Raw genomic sequence first — 13871 nt, 5'->3', positions numbered from 1 at the left:
TCACGCAATGGGCTGGGCCTTGCCACCACGAACAGCAAGAGGGTCCAGGGAGGGGGTCCAGAGGCTGCCTGGGAGGGTGGAGGGACCCCCTTGAGAGTCCCCTGGCCTGGGACTCAGGTACAGGCCCTGGAAGAGCCGTGGCCCCGGCGAGGGGAGCGTCCTGGGTGCACCCCTGTGCCCTCTGTGTGGTGGCTTCGTGGGGCTTCCAGGCCTTGGCTGCCAGCAGGATGGTCTGTCGTCACCACATACCCTACTCAGTGTTACGTATTTCCTGCTTTATTTAGGTAGATTCTGTGACAAGTCACTTTTTCCCCCAGCTCTGTCAGAAATCAGTCTGATATGCTAGATATCATTAAAATAATATGCAACTATTTTTTAAATGTTAAAAGCATGCACACAGCCTCCACTCCCCCCAGACCCCCCGTGTCTCCCGGGTGAGGAGGTAGGACCCGCCAGCAGACCTGACACCCTCCCACCAGCACTGGGGAGCAGGGGCCTCCTGCAGCACCCCAGCTTTATGGACCCCTGGGCCTCCCCCTGAGAAGGAGAAGAAGGCCCCCAGGAATGTCCCTCAGGGGCCCCCAGGCCTTTCTCGGCTTGGAGCTCAGGGGGAGGCGGCTGGTGCAGAGGAGGCCACAGCTGGAGGGGGTGAGGTCTGCTCACCGCCCCGATTTCACAGGGGGTCCTGGAAGGCGGTCGCGGTGAGCAGGGGTCTGCTGGGTGTTGGGGAGAAGCAGGCCAGCCCGGCAGAGTCAGCCCTGGGCTGTGGGCGGGAGGGAGGTCAGCATCGGCTCTGCGTGCCCGGAGGCCACCAGGACATCCCCGGGAGAGGTGACTGAGGCCAGGCAGCTGGCGGAGGACGGTGGCCCTGGAAGACCTCGCCTTGTGAGCGTGTGGCCAGAGCCGGAGGTGTGAGGGCGGAGGGGAGAAGGTTGGATGCCGGGCCCTTGAGCAGAGGCGCAGAGTAAGGAATGGGAGGGCAGCCGGCGCATGTGTCCCTCCTCGGTGGCCGGACTCCTCGACTGCTCAGGCAGGAGCCCAGCCTTGGTGGCAGGCCGGACTGGGCTTCCTGGCCGAAGACGCTGGCAGCCAGGCCCCCAGAGTCTTCCAGCGGGAGGAGGAAGGCTGCAGGCCGTTAGAAACTAGGGCAGTGTCAAGGGTGCGGGGAAGGGGCCGCCGCAAACCTGCCCGGCGCCAGCGGCCTGACCTGCCGGGGCGGGGTGGGGGGTGGGCAAGGAGCCACGACTCCTGGGGGTTCTGAGCCCTGCTCCCCTCTCTGCTTGGCCTTTGGGGAGCGGTGCGCCTGTCTGCCGTATGCCTGGCCTCTCAGTGGCTGGAGCGCGTCCGGATGACCGCACGAGGTACTCAGAGCAGCGCCTGCAGGAGGCAGAATGGGGCTCAGGAAGGGCAGTGTCCAGGGTGAACCGTTCCTCGAAGTATTTGCTGTTGAGTTCCGGCTACCTCTCCGGCTCCGCAGAGAGGCGGCCTTGGGGCTGGCGTTTTGCGCCGAGAGCCGCTTACTTGGCCACTAGCACACTCATCAGAGGCTCGGCAGCACCCTTGGGCCGGGCGCTGCTGCGGGGTCAGGGATACAGAGAGCGGCCAGCCAGGATGAGGGAGCGCCTGGAACCCGAACCCAGGGCCTGAGCTTTTGGAAGTGATGCCTCACTGGGCTCCGTTCGCTTGTCCCTAGAGGCGGGCGACGGGGCCTCACGGTGCTCCTCTCCTGTGGGCGGCTCCTTTCCAGGGCCTGGTCCAGCGAGCCTTGACCCTTTGGCCCCACCCCGCCTGTGACGCCCGGTGCCCTGGCCGGGGGGCTGAGAGGGGGCTGGGTCTCCCTCTGGCAGAGGAAAGGGGACAGCGGACACCTAGAGCCCCGTGGATGCCCTCCCGAGACCCATGGCTCTCCCTTCGGGCTCTGTCCTGCAGCCCCCTGCTCTGGGGAGCCCCAGGCCCTTGTCGGGATGGGTGGGCCCCTCCACAAGGGAGGGGGGCTGCGCAGCGAGGGCGGGTCCCGGGCTGGGCCAGCCCCTCATGGCCTCTTCTGTCCCCACAGTGCGGCTGCACGACAGCATCTCCGAGGAAGGGTTCCACTACCTGGTCTTTGATCTGTAAGTGCCTGAGCTGGGGTCGCTCCCCTGTGTGGCTGGGGTGGGAGGAGATCTGAGGCTCCTTCAGCCCCTGCCTCCCAGGCCCCCTCCCTTCCAGCATCGCCAGCGCAGCCTCCCCACCGTCCGTGTCTGGAGTCCCACAAGGTTGGGGCTGCCCCCTGGGTCCTCTCATCCACAGGGCGAGCAGGGGGCGGAGGAGCCAGGGGAGGGGAGGCTTTCCTTCGCTGGTGTTCCCCTGGGGTCCTCTGCACAGCCGACTGGCATGAGCGTGTGTGCGTGCAGTTTCTGGGGTGCACACGTGTATGCGTGTCTGTGTGTGCACACGTGTGCGTGTGCAGGGTCTGATGTGCGGGCTTTGGGGCCTCTGGCGGCTCTTCTTCCTGCAGGATTTAGGAGCAGCAAGCTCATCCCGTCCTTCCCTGGCAGCTTCCACCACGCAGATATATTGAGCTGCCTGTGACTCACTGCGGCGGGGCCCGGGAAGTGGGTGGGCTGGGGCCGCGGGCTTTGGGCGGCCCCTAGTGGCCTCTGCATGACCGCAGGGCCAGGGCGCTGTCACCGGTGTGACAGGACGCCTGCCTGGGGCAGCTGCTTCTCCCTCCAAGGACAGATGCCGCCGCGGCCATGGGGCGCAGAGCCTGGGGAGCCCTCAGGGCCCTCCAGGTCCCCTGGTCAAGAGAGGCTGGGACTGTCCTGCAGGGGCTTGGTCCCCTCTCAATCCCCCAGTGTCCCACAAGACCATGCCAGGGCTGGCCTGGGACACAGCTGCCACCGCTAGGCTGAGGCTGTGTCCAAAACGTCTGTCCCATGATCCCTGCAGAGGGGGGCAGACTTGTCGTCCCCTGCCCCCGTGTGTCCCCAGACCCACCCAGCGTCACAGGAATGTAGAGGGCACGGGGCTGGAGGGTGGCCATGCCCAGGCCCTGGTGGCAGACAGGCAGGTGGGTGTGATTTAGGAGAAGACAGGAGGGAGAGAACAGGGTGTGGGTGTCCGCGTGTGCATGTGTGTGACTGCATGCGTGTGTAACTGCGTGCATGCGTGTGTGTGCACGCACGCGTGTAGGTTCACGTCTCTTGGCCGACACGACAGGCAAGCGTGGGGAGAACCTCTGTGAGGCCAGCGAGAAGTACTTGGTGGTGTTTCACGGGGGGCGGTGGAGGGGAAGGGCCCAGGCCCCGCACCCCCCCCCCCGAAATCCTCTGTGGCCCATGGGCCTGTGGTGCTCCTGCGCCCGCGGAGGCCCCTGCTCCGGGGCACCCGGGATGCCCTTGGGCCTCAGGCAGCTGTTTCTGGTGTGGGTGGTGTGGGGGGGAGCGAGGAGGAGGAGAGACAGGCCCTGCCCTCCTCAGCCCCCCCCCCGTGTCACACTGCACACCCGCTGCAGGTCTGTGGTGCTGGAACTGGGGAACCACTTCCCGCCTGGGTTGGCATCACCTTCAGGAGGCCCCAAGTTTGGGGGAAGTATGGATTCAGGAGTTGACAGGTGGGAATGTCACAGGGCCTTGGGGACAGCCCAGAATCAGCCACGCTGTCCTGCAGAGGACAGGGAGCTACAGGAGGAGATGTTGGCCTCTGGATCGGGCTCCTTGCCGGTGTGAGACGCCACCCCCCCTTAACAACCAAGACCCTGCCCTGTAGCCCAGGTGCCCGTCAGCAGAGACGGAAGCCTCCTGTGGTCGCAGGACCCAGGGGGCCTGTCCCCAGCCCTGGGTGAGGCGTCCCGCGTTTGGACTCAGAGTCTGCACAGCCTCACCTGTGAGCTCTGGGTGCAGAGAGATAAACAGTGAGTCTCCCTCTCCTGGGTTGGGCCTCTAACTCCATCCTCTTGCTCCACACACACACACACACACACACACACACACACACCTGTAGGCACACCCAGGCACACACGTGCACACCCAGGTGCACACCCCGGCACACATATGTGTCTACACGCACGTGAGGCTCTGTCTCCGTTAGGCACTCGCCTGCTATGAGCCTCAGGCTCTTTCAGGGGCAGGTTGGGACCCTGAAAGCTGCTTGCTCCCAGAGTTGTTGGTATGTCCGGTGGGGTCACGAGGCAAGTGTGTAGCTGGAGTGGGGGCATGCTGACGCCCCACACATCCTGATTTTCTTTCCCTCCAACGTTAAGGGAGAGCCTGCCCATGCCAGGGGCACCCGTTCAGCAGGGCCCGTGCCCGGCGCCCCTGCCACAAGCCAGCCCTGCCGTGCCCTGCCCATGGGGCACAGAAATGAGGCCGACCCAAGCCCCACATTCGAGAACAGAAATGCAGGTGGAGAGACACAGCCCAGGGGGCCAGCGCAGCTGCCGAAGGAGGTGCCCCCAGGCCTGCCCATCTCAGGGGTGGGGAGCCTGGGTAGAGTCTGCTGGCAGACTCAGAGCCTGCCAAGTTGGGTGAGGGGCTCCTCCCTGCTCCCCCTGCCTCTGGGCCCCACCCCTGTTGGCTTCACCTTTCTGTCCACCCATATTTTCCAACCCAAGGCACCCCAGGTTGCCTGGAATCTTTCTGGTTTCCCAGACGCCCTCCAGGCAGTGGCTCCTGTCCAGGTGTCCATCCTGGTCATAGGGCCTGCAGGCCCTCCCTGAGCAGGGACACAAGTGGGTATGTGGACAGAAATCCCGCCCTCCTCCTAGATGGGACTTTGAACACCACATGGTCTCACCCACCAGCCAGGCCAGATCCAGGCACCATCTCTCTGGCCCCTTGCTCTGTGCGGGGACACATCTCTGGTGCTGGGGGACTTGAGGAAGGAGCCGGATCTCGGCAGGCCTGGCATGAGCGTCACAAAGTCTGGGTAACGCTGTAAGGCCTGGGTCAGACTCCTGTGCTGCCCACTCTGGGCGCCACTCTGCTGAGGCTCAGCTGTGCATGTGTGAGTGCCAGTGTCACAGAGTGGGCGCGAGGGTGAGACCGTGAATGGGTACCAAGTGTCAGGACTTGGTCAGTTGTTGGTCCTAGGAGATGATGAAAATAGGGCAGAGGAGGGGGGGAGGAGGACGAGGAGGAGATGGAGGAGGAGATGGAGGAGATGGAGGAGGGGGAATTGATGTCAGTGCTGATGGCAGTGATGGAAGTGACGAGGGCGAGGGGTCTCCAGAATCTGTGACCTCCGTGCTCTGCCTGCAGGGTCACGGGTGGGGAGCTGTTTGAGGACATCGTGGCCAGAGAGTACTACAGCGAGGCGGATGCCAGGTGGGTGTGCAGCCCTTGCTCCTTCGGGCCCTCTTCCTAGCCACCCCTGCCTCATTGGGTCCCAGTCCTGCCCCTGTGGCCCACGTAGCTCCTGTGACCACAGTGGCTCACACGGCCCAGGCAGCCGGGCGGAAGCGTCTGTCCGTGGCCTGGCGGACGGCCCAGCGGAACCTTGCCGGGAGCCTTGAGCAGGTCCCAGGAGCAGCGGGCAGCTCGTGTGTCCTCCCCCAGACTGGAGGCGCGTGGAGTCAGGGAGCACCCGGGCCGGCTCTGCTCCCCCCGGGGTGGGGACTGGCCTACAGAGGGGTGTTTTCCCTGGGGCAGTGGAAAGGGAGTCACGGTGCTCCTCCCTTGGCTGTCTGTCCCGTAGTAGGCACCCACGGGGCCTTCCTCAAGGAGTTGGGCGGTTTCCAAATGTTTTTCTGAAGATAGGGCAGGGGTCCTCTTTCACGCATCCTCCCAGGGCCAGAGGCAGGAAGGGAAGGCAAGGGGGGGTCTGTGGCTCCGGGACTCTGTCTGTGGGCTGTCCTTCGTGGGGGCCCGTGTGCAAGGATGGAGGGAGTCAGGCTCCTTCCAGGTGAGGCTTCCATGTGGGCCCCTGGGCAGCCGTTCCTCCTGGGGTCAGCCGTTCCTCCTGGGGTCAGCCGTCACAGGGGATGAGGGGCCCAGGGACCTCAGGGTGCCACCTGCAGCATTCTGCTGGGGACGCAGGGCCCTCGTTCCTGGAAGAGCAGGCCGTCGGTGGCCTGCTGTGGCCCATGCTGGAGTCGTTCCTGACCGTGCATCTCAGCTTGAGGAGGGCTGAGGCCAGCTGCTCCCCGCCCGCTGGGGCCAGGAGCCCGTCCCACAACAATGAGAAAAGGCTACTCTGGTCATCCATCTCTAGGCAGTGGTGTTAACTCTGGATGCTTTTTGTTTTCAATTTTTTATGTTAGTTTTTTCTAAAAATCTTACTAATGAACACATATTCCTTTTCTAATCAAGAAAATGAAAATTCTTATTTTAATTTTTAAAAATTTTATGTATTTGAGAGACAGCGAGTGAGTGCAAGCAGGGGGGAGTGGCAGGCAGAGGGAGAGGGAGAAGCAGATTCCCCGCGGAGCAGGGAGCCTGACGCGGGGTTTGATCCTGGGACCCTGGGATCATGACCTGAGCCGAAGGCAGATGCTTCACCGACTGAGCCCGTCAGGATTGCCTTGAATATTATTTTTAGAAGTAACTTTTCATGACTTGCTTCTGCACCCACGGGTGACCTCGCCTGCTGGTAACAGGCCGAGCGAGTCCCGCGGCTGCCTCGGTCCCCACAGAGCCCAGCTGCCAGAGGTGGGTGGTCCTCCAGGGTCAGGGCCGGGGTTGGGTGTTAGGGACAGGCGGGGCTGTGGCTTCTCCTCTGGCCAGCCTCTCCGAGGGCGCAGCGGCAGGGGCTGCCTTCCCGAGGCTCCTTGAAAGACCTTCGTTTTGCCCACTCCCCTGGGAGTGGCCGGTCCCCTTCAGGAATGGGAACATCTGGTTCTGATTTCCTCCTTTAAGAAAAGTAGAGAGTGGAGCAGAGTCGCGTCCCCTTGCTCTGTGCTGCTGGGGTGGGGACGTCTGGAGAGTGGGCGCCTGCGTGCTGGGCCTGGGCCGTGCTGAACTCTGCTGGGGCGGGAGGAGCTCTGCGGGGCCAGCAGGTGCAGGCCCGGCCAGGTGGGCAGGGTCCCGGCTGGCTGTCCCCCGGTCCGGTCCCAGGGCCCACCGCCAGGGCATTGGCAGCGTGAGGAGGGCTGATTTGTAGTTCTGCCGCCAGGGCCACCTGGCTGCCTGCGTCTGGGCAGGTGGCCTTCACGGCCCTCTGTTTCCCCGCCTGCAACGCCCTGCCCCTGGGCCTTAGTCCTCAGCACCTGTCACTTCTGGGAGCCTGGCGCCTTCCCTGTGTTCCGTAGCAGGTGCTCTTGGCTGAGGGGTGATGTGGCCTGCAGCTGTGGCCCTCTCTTGGCTGGGAGTCCCCGGGGCTCCCCCAGCCTGCCCACAGTGCCTTCCTCCTGTGCCCGCCCACGCCAACTGTGCATACATCCCACGTCCCCCAACACCTGTGGCCTCCGAGCTCCTCCCTCACCCACCTGCCCCTCCTGCCTGCCTCTTGGCCTTGTCTCCAACACCCACTCCAGCCCCCAACCCCACCGCTTGGTGCCCATGGATGCCTCCTCTCCTGCTCTTGTCAGGGACCCTGTGGTGGAGGGCTCCCCTGGTGTTTGGGGCCCTTTGGAACTGGCCCAGAGGAGACGGGGCTGGGGTCCCCCCCCAAATGCCTAGTTTTCTCTCACAAAGCCCGCCTTGCTCATAGCCTAGCTCTGAGGAGGGGACAAGGGGACCAGAAGAAACTCCCGGGGAGCGCCTCCAGCTGCCTCTTCTCCCAGGAGCTCAGGTCCCCGGCTTGCATTGGCAATGCCCCGCACTTGACCTTGGTGCTGGCGCTTTGTTTGTGGGCCGGAGGGCCCGACAGAGTCTGCCGTGGACATCAGCACGGTGGTCACCCGTGGGCGTCGTCAGGAACCGTGGCGGACGTGGCTAGGGCTAACTCCCATCCTGGGATGGCTGCCTGGTTCTGGGGACCCGCCACGGAAAGGGGTTCAGGGCTGTGCTGGGTGGGGACCCGGGATGCCAGCCACGCGGGGTGGCAGGGAGGCCTGGCCTGGTGAATTGGTGGCCCTTCCAGGGGCCTGCCGGGACCGTGCTGCTCACGGGAGGGTCTCGAGGCTTCCAACGTGGTGAATCTCTGGAGGGGGAGGAAGCAAAGCAGGCCTTGCTTTTCTGAGCTCTTTCCTAATCCCACTTTAGAGGAACTTGGCGGTTGGTGGGGAACCTGGACGGTCTTCTTCCAAAGTAGGGAAAGCAAAGGTCAAAACATTTAGAACCCAGTTTTTAAAAGCCTAGAAAGCTATGTGGCTCTTGAGAGATGTTTCAAGGGCCCCCTGAGAATCCGACTGCCCCAACGAGGAGGAGGAGGAGGCAGCAGGGGCGCAGCTGAGGGGACCCCAGAACCCTGAGAATAGCATCCAGGATCCAGCCAGCGTCTGGAATGTGCTTGGGACCTACTCTAACCACAGAGAGGCCCCGTAAGGGATATGGTACAATGTAAGCAAAATGCAGAAGGGGGCAGGCCTCCCAGGCTGTGGTCCCAGGTTGGAGTGGTGGGGGGGCTGGTGGTCCCCAGGAGCCCCCCAAGGCAGGGCTGCCTAGAATGGGCACCTGCAGGCTGCGGAGACAGTCTCCCACCACCACGTGGCCGGGAGACCCCCACCGCTTTCTCGTGGGGACCCCAAATAGCTTAGCCCGCTCACTCCTGGGCACAGGGTAGGGGGCAAAACCATTGCAAGTCTGTGTCCTGCCAGCTGGTTTCTCCATCACGGTGGCCGTGAAGCCCGCGGAGCAGGGTCTCGGGCGGGCGGACACGGTCTGTCCTCAGAGTTGCAGGAACACAGCCAAGTCCCGCGAGGCTCTTGGAGAGGTGCAGACCGTCTGCTGGCTCGGGGCTGTGGGCTCGCACCTCTGGCGCTGCTTTGGGCCCTGCATTCCTAGGAGGGGATGAGGGGGAGGGCAGGGGTGCAGCCGCCTAACTCCGAGCCGGCGTTACCAGTCTGTCCTGCAGCACGTGGACCCGTGGGTCCAACACACGTTCTCAGAACATCTTCCTGCTGGGCGGGGGAAGGCATGATCGAGAGGAAAGAGCCACGTCTGTACTGTCACGGGGGCCACAGGCCAAGCAGATAAACCCACACAGAGGCCGTGGCCACCGTGGGATCACGGTGGGCATGACCAGCATGGGAAGTCCAGAGGGTGTTGTCAAGGGTCAGAGCCAAGGAAGTGTCTCGAGGGGGAATGTGGAAGATGTGCCCCACCCAAAGCTGAAGCAGGATGTGCCTCGGGCTCAGCAGGTCTGACTGGAAGCCAGGTCACCCCAGGGCCTGCAGGAGCGGCCAGAGGCCCAGGCCACGCCCATCTGTGGCCTGTGGGGGCTGTTGTGCGGGGAAGGGCGGGGCTCCCACTGAATAGCAGGGTGCACAGCGGGGTGCAGGACAGGGCTGAGCTGCTGCAGCTCGGGAGGGGCTAGTCTGCCAGGGCTCCCCACCCCCCTCTCCGTGAGGATGCCACAGTGTGCAGTGGTCCCAGGGACCTGCTGACAGCCCCGGGGCTCCAGGTGGGCAGTGAGTGGCAGGTCGCTGCAGGCTGGGAAAGCCATCCCTGCCCTGGGGCCTGGCTCAGCGACCTCAGTGGCAAGTGCTGGGGGCCTTGCCTGGCCTCTGCCTGCACCCTGTGGCCTGCCCTGACCTTAGAGGCGGGGCCCCGGAGAGCTTCCCAGACCTCATCATGGCCGGGCTCTGCCCAGCTGAGTAGGTCCCCCCAACGAGCTTGCTGTGGGGGGTCAGCCTACGGGCGCTGAGCCCATGGCTGCAGTAATGGGGACAGGGATGCCACCAGGACAGGGATGAGGATCACAGGGGACAGTTCCAGGCAGACGGGGGCTTTTTGGGAGTCACAAGAACAAGGATGGTTTTGAGAATGAGTTAGGCCAGGACACAGGGACAGGAGACCCCAGGTCACAAGGGCATGAGATTCAGGACATGGGAGGGGGGGCTGTGGTTCCAGCTGTCAAGGGGCTGTCTCCCACAGCTTTGGGCCCGGCTCCTTCTGACCCCCCGAAAGCTCAGGAACCGTCATCATTAGGGTTCCAAGGTCCTGGCTTGTGCAGGGAGGAAACTCAGGTTTACTTTCTTACGCCACGGGCGGGTGACCCCCAGGGGTGGCCAGAGCTATTTGAGGAGCAGGTCGGGTCCCTCACCCCCATTCCGAGTTCACTGTTAGGAAAACAAAGCCCACACCTCCCGCTGACCCTGTTACCTTGCAGGGTCCAGCTGTGGCAGGAGGGGGCCTGAAGCCATTTGCCTCCCAGCCTCGCCCCCACCCAGAGGGGCTGTGACTGCAGTCCTGGGCAGGGGGCTCCTGGCCGCCTGTGGCTGGCCACGCTGCAGGGGTGGCTGGGACCCCCCAAGGAGCCTGTGCCTGGCTGGGTGCAGCTGGGGACTGTGTGCACCCCTTGGGCCATCTGGGGGAGGCAGTCTCAGGCCACAGGGTGTTGCGCGGAGGCTGGGGGTCGTAGGGGTCTGCTGCGTGGGCAGTGTTGTTCACGCACGGGTGTCTGCGGAGCCTGAGGGCAGCCCTGACCTCTAGCCAGTCGTGCCCGGAAGGCCCCCTCTCAGAGGACACCTGGCTCAGGGTCAGGTACACGGGGAACAGGGCTGTGTCCTCTGAATGTGGCTTCCGTGGGCCTGGTCAGAGGAGAAGGCGGGGCACGGGTGGCGGGGAGGGCCCTGCCTTGTGCTGGCCCGCGAGGGGACCCCCTTCTAGCGGGCGTCGCCTCTCTTGTATGGCAGGCAGCATCTCGATTCTGTGCTTCCCCGCGACCCCAGTGCCACACAGCCTCCCACTCCTGCACACCCCCCCCGAGCCCACCCTCACTAACACGCCTGCTGTTTGCCACAGTCACTGCATCCAGCAGATCCTGGAGGCGGTTCTCCACTGCCACCAAATGGGGGTCGTCCACAGGGACCTCAAGGTGAGTCCCCACCCTGCTCTGTGCGAGCTGTCTGCGCCTGCATGTCGTGCAAAAGGAGGCCCTGGAGGGGCAGGGGCAGCGCCAGGACCGATGTGTGTGTGAGTGCGCACAAGCATGGGGGGGTGCATGAGAATGTGTGCATGTGTGCGTGAGAATGCACGCGTGTGTGCGTGCGTGTGTGTTTGCACACATCCCTCCGGATGCCTGCAGGCTCCAGGACCGAAAAAGGGCAGTAGCCTGTCGGCACATGTCTCCTCGGGTTGTGTCTCTGGGCTCCAGGTGAGACACAGACCCGGCAGGGGGCCCGCGGGCGATGTGCGTGCAGGCAGGGCTGATGCCAAGGGAGCAGGGGTGAGGCTCCGGCCTTGCTGGCCTCTGCCAGTGTCCAGCCCATCCCACAAGCCTCTGCTGCCCCTGGCTCCGCTCTGGGCAAAGTGGTTTGTCACCCCCCCAGAGCACAGCGTGGCCTCGGGAGGAACAGCACCCGTCCACCTCCCCTGCCTCCCGGTCTCTCCAAAGCTGGGTTCCTGTCCGATTTTTCTCTGGGCTGGGTGGGGGGAGGGCCTGTCATTCCTGCCGAGAGTCCCCAGGTGGCATGTGAGACCAACCTTCCCACACTGAATGGGGTCACACCTCCCTTGGGCCACCGAGGGGTGTGCGTATGAGCTGATCTTGGTGGGGCTGCTCTGGGGATGGTGTCCCACCAGGAGCAGGCCCGGGAACCCCCTTCTATGCCCTTCCCATCTCTTTCCGCACGTCCCACACGGTCCTGCGTCCCTCCGCCTGTGCCCCAGGCCTGCCTGTTGTGCCTGTGCTGGGCCTCACCGTGTGTCACCACGTTTGGTCTGAAGCAGTGTCCCGTGGAGCCATGCGTCCCCACCTCGTCCGTGGAGCCCAGAATTCAAAGCTGACTCTGAGGCCACGGCATAGGAGTGAACATAGGTGCCCCCCCGCCAGGCGTGACCCGGGGCAAACAACACTTGCTGAAAGAACAAAAGGGCAGGACGAGTGGGCCTTCTGCCTCCTGCCAGGTGTGGCGGGCAGACGACCTCTCCTCTCCCGGAGAGGACCCCTGTCTCCTGATGGGGACAGACCCCCGAGGTGGTACCGTGGTGGGTTTGCTCTCAGCTGAGGTGGGGGGGAGCAGAGGGGTTTGGCACCGTGTCAGGGGGCTGCGAGGGAGCTGGGCAGGAGCGGGGGTCCCCAGCCCTTCCCTGGGGCCGAGCCCACTGAGTGCTGCTTTGTTGGCCCTGAAGTGTGGAAGTGCTGCCCGGCCACCTCAGGTGCAAGGGGAGTGGGGGCCCCGCAGCCCTGCTTATGTTGGCAAAATGAAGATGCTGAGAGGCCTCTGGGCTGTGCTGGGCAGGCAGGGCCCATGTCTCCAGCATGTGTCACCTGTGGCGACGGAGCTCGTCCCCAGCCAGCTGCATGGGGCCCAGGGAAGCCCTGGTTTCTGCCACGGGGCTGGCATCCTTCGCGGGTTCCGAGGGCCGCGTTGTCACATTCTGACACCTCAGGGTGACGAGCAGTGTTGACACGGTCTTTCTGGCGGTGTGCGGCTTTCTCGGGGTACTGAAATGGCAGTGTGGTCTCAGTGGGCCTGCCCGTTGGGATGGCGGCCTGGGGCGGGGGCTGGGGGTGCTCGGAGCCCCGGGAGGTCAGGGACGAGGAGGTCCAGAGGCCGTGAGCTCTGAGTGCTCCGAGCTGACCGCTGACCGCGAGAGGTGGCCAGGCCGGGATGGGAGAGCCCTGTGGACAGGACCCAGTGCATAGGGACCGCTGTGGTGCTCCCGTGGGACGGGACGAACGTCCTTTCAGCTTGCCCGAGGCCGCTTCTCCCTGAGGCAGGGGGGCGTGCGAGGGGCCTTTCCCACCTGCGGGCACCCCACAGGCGGAGCCAGAGGGACGGGGTGGGCGCCACCTCCTTCCTCCTGGTCCTCTGGGGGCGCCTCGTCAGGCAGCCCCCCACTGGGCTTGAGCACCCCGACATGGGACATGGGGAGGGCAGGGCCTGCCCGCGCTGGTGAGGTGCACTCAGGTCTGCTCGCCGCACCCTGAGTTCTCAGCCTGGGTGTGACAGCTCCCCTCTGACCCCCAGGGATCACAAGGAGTCCGCCGGGGCAGCACCCCGTGGTGGGGGCGGGAGGGGGTCCGACCTGTGTGCCCCAGCCTGCAAACCACCGTCCCGTCTGTTGTGCTCCCTTCCCTCTGCGCCCCCCGTGTGTAAACCGCACACGCACTGGCGGGTCGCCTTGTCCGCAGCCCGAGAACCTGCTCTTGGCCAGCAAGTGCAAAGGGGCGGCCGTGAAGCTGGCGGACTTCGGCCTGGCCATCGAGGTGCAGGGGGACCAGCAGGCATGGTTTGGTGAGTGTCCAGCTCGCTGGCCTGGGCGAGGGCGGGGGTCCGCTGCCGTCTCGACCCTCACGCTGCCCCTCCCCTGTCCCCAGGGTTCGCCGGCACGCCAGGCTACCTGTCCCCGGAGGTCCTGCGCAAGGAGGCCTATGGCAAGCCAGTGGACATCTGGGCGTGCGGTGAGACCTCTGTGGAGGCGGGGTGGGGCCACGGGGCCACTTGACCACAGTGGAGGGAGCCCTGCGCCCGTGCCACTTGCACCGTGCCAGGCCCGCCCCTGGGCTGCCGCCAGCCAGGAGCCCCCTCCCCACACATACTAGAATTGCTAACGTGACCTTGGCTGTTGCTGAAAAGCCCGCCACCCCAGTTCCCTGCCCCTCACCCAGAAGAGAGGTCTGGGCCAGAAGGGCAGGGCGGGGGCGGGGGGCATGCAGACCGCTGTGGCAGGGCTGCCTCCTTCGTGGGGGTCTCAGGCGGAGCTGAGCCCAGGACATGACACTTGTGTTCCAAGGGCACGGGGATGGGCTGTGGCTGGGTGCAGGGTGTGGGTGGGGGCTGCCGGGCGCAGGGAGTGGGAGGCTAGAGGTGGAGGCTGCAGGGGGAGGGGGGGGCAGGGAGT

The 13871-nt window shown here is 64.7% G+C and overlaps 1 protein-coding gene across 1 annotated transcript in view; it reads left to right on the top strand.

The window, feature by feature from the left end:
* The first annotated feature begins 2062 nt into the window (after window positions 1-2062).
* CAMK2B (calcium/calmodulin dependent protein kinase II beta) overlaps window positions 2063-13871 on the top strand; it is a 31711-nt gene continuing 19902 nt past the window's right edge. Inside the window, exons 1-5 of the mRNA XM_034664942.1 lie at window positions 2063-2111; window positions 5241-5306; window positions 10827-10899; window positions 13162-13264; window positions 13348-13431. Coding sequence (XP_034520833.1) covers window positions 10873-10899; window positions 13162-13264; window positions 13348-13431 — 214 coding nt within the window. The 5' untranslated portion in view covers window positions 2063-2111; window positions 5241-5306; window positions 10827-10872. The remainder of the gene's footprint in view (window positions 2112-5240; window positions 5307-10826; window positions 10900-13161; window positions 13265-13347; window positions 13432-13871) is intronic.

This window comes from Ailuropoda melanoleuca, chromosome 1, assembly GCF_002007445.2.
Source record: "Ailuropoda melanoleuca isolate Jingjing chromosome 1, ASM200744v2, whole genome shotgun sequence".
Lineage (NCBI taxonomy): Eukaryota > Metazoa > Chordata > Mammalia > Carnivora > Ursidae > Ailuropoda > Ailuropoda melanoleuca.
The sequence above is the reverse complement of the archived record's forward strand: the minus strand, read 5'-3'. Positions and strand labels throughout refer to the sequence as shown.